Raw genomic sequence first — 2,352 nt, forward strand, 5'->3', positions numbered from 1 at the left:
TCCTCTGTTTACAGTTCCAGGGAGGAGAGTTGACCTGGTTGTGGTCATACAACTTAGCAAAAAAATCTGGGGCCAGAACTCAGGCCTTTGTTAGGTCTCTCCTTCCTTCTAGCACATTGGCAAATTGTACAAGGAAAGTGGAGGTGGAATGGCTTCATGTACAAACAATATGGCATTCAGCTAAAGTGGATCAGGGCAGGAAGTTTCATGATTTAGGGAAGGTGTAAGATGGGAAGCATTCATTGCCCCTAATCAAGAAAGAGAGCCCTTGACCACCAGTTAGAGAATCCCCCAAGTGCCTCTTTGCTGTAAGTCACTGAAACTGAGATCTAAGGCAGGGCCTCAGTGAGTCAGAAGCACTTAATCCAGTGGAAAGATCCCAGAACAGGATATTTCCCAGTTTGAGAATCCCTGTCATGCTAGTTATGGATAGATTTGCATTTTAGTTGGGACATTGCTGGACCAGCCCAGTTTTGCGTAGTTCCACTTCCTGCTGGGTGGGGTAGCTGGCCCTATAAAGAGGTTCTCTGCTCTACAACTCCTAAACTCCTGGTACTTGAGCACTGATCTGCTTTGGAGAACCTGGTGAGTCTGCTTCCTTGAGTTCCTCTGTTCTTTGTGCCCTGAAATGTTGAATTTAATCTGAATCCAGCAAGTTTGGTGGATCCAAACCTATGATCATAGGTTTGATGGTACTTAATGGATGGAACTACAAGATTAGACTACATGATACAGTGTTTTGCATTGATTTTTAAAAAATGTACAATTACATGTCCATATGGACAGAGAAGTTAATAGGAAAGCTTTGGTTTGAAGAAAGGGATGAAGTATTTTTCTGTTTTCCGTATTTTCCTGGTGTCCTTTTCTAAAGTTTGTGTCTTAGCAGGTGTGAGAGCCAGTACTTCTTCCTGAACAGCCCTTGCTCTGTGCCCAAGTCAACCCACTGGTGCTTTACAACAGATAATCATGATAGGAATAGCTTGTGAGATTGCCCAGGGGGTCTGAACTTGTGACTGCCTTTCCTGAAGATGTCATTTTCATGGAATAACATGCTTGCTTCTTTATTACAGAGATGTTTTCATTGGAAAAATTGTATGAGGAAAGGCAGGATTTCCTAGGGCTGATGAAGCAACTTGCTAAAGTGGAAAGGAGAAGACAGGAAGTCATAAAAAGGGAGCTAAGGGTTTAAATAAAATTTTGGAGATTGGAGAAATAATATGCCATGGTATTATATAAGCTTTGGCTTCTCTCTCTGGAGGAGTCCATTCCCATGAACACTGTCATATCATTTCTTTCAGATTCTGAGACTCCAGCAGGATGTCTTATCAACAGCAGCAGTGCAAGCAGCCCTGCCAGCCACCTCCTGTGTGCCCCACGCCAAAGTGCCCAGAGCCATGTCCACCCCCGAAGTGCCCTGAGCCGTGCCCACCACCAAAGTGTCCGCAGCCCTGCCCACCTCAGCAGTGCCAGCAGAAATGTCCTCCTGTGACACCTTCCCCACCCTGCCAGTCAAAGTATCCACCCAAGAGCAAGTAACAGCTTCAGAATTCATCAGGAGCATGAAAGGATAAGGATAATTGGCTCACCTTGTTCCACAGCTTCACCCACATCTTCTCATCAAAGCCTACCATGGATACACAGGGAGCTTCTTTCCTCTTAGCCAGTGATCTGCCCATGATGAGCCCTGATAGCAAAAGTTTCCTTTCTGAGGCTGCCGTACTACCACTGTCCAGGTGGAGACTGAGAAAGGAAGTCCTCAGCAGTGTCAGTTCCCAGAGCTTTGGAAGAAGGACCAGCAGCTCTGTCCCTGGGAACCATCAAAAAATTCTGTTGATGTTTTCTGTGTCTGTCTGTCACCTGGGCATGGGCTTCTAACACCTGTGCAATTGTCACTTTTCTTTCACTCCCTGAATAAAGTATCTTTGCATACATATTTGTGAATGGATCTTTTGTTTCTTTTCAAATCTGCTTTATTAGTAATATTATATAATCATTTGGGTTTATTTCCACCTTTCTTTCAACCAGTCAGAATCTTAAAATTTGGGTCATACCAAAGATTATGTCTGCATTATTTAAACCACTTTTATTTTCCTTAATTAGTGTTTGATTGATTTCAGGAACATATTATTCAACTTCTGTGAATGTCAATCTCTTTATTGCAAAGCGAGCAAAATAACATTTACTTAACAAACTAGTCGCGGGATAAATCTAATTACTATCTGAAATTTTGTTGGTGCAATGCCTGACACATAATTAGCTGTCATTTTAGAAGTTTATTGGCAGTAACATATCATCATTGTTTCCACCATTACCACCACCACCATCATCATCATCATCATCACTCCCCATGAC

At 42.9% G+C, this 2,352-nt stretch overlaps 1 protein-coding gene across 1 annotated transcript; it reads left to right on the forward strand.

The window, feature by feature from the left end:
* The first annotated feature begins 542 nt into the window (after positions 1-542).
* Positions 543-1,929, forward strand: LOC129012734 (small proline-rich protein 2A). Its single transcript, XM_054448723.1, has 2 exons — positions 543-585; positions 1,299-1,929. Exon 2 carries the CDS (start codon positions 1,318-1,320, stop codon positions 1,534-1,536), a length of 219 nt encoding a protein of 72 aa, XP_054304698.1. The 5' UTR covers positions 543-585; positions 1,299-1,317; the 3' UTR covers positions 1,537-1,929.
* The last annotated feature ends 423 nt before the right edge of the window (positions 1,930-2,352 follow it).

The sequence above is a fragment of the Pongo pygmaeus genome, chromosome 1 (genome assembly GCF_028885625.2).
Source record: "Pongo pygmaeus isolate AG05252 chromosome 1, NHGRI_mPonPyg2-v2.0_pri, whole genome shotgun sequence".
NCBI classification, from domain to species: domain Eukaryota; kingdom Metazoa; phylum Chordata; class Mammalia; order Primates; family Hominidae; genus Pongo; species Pongo pygmaeus.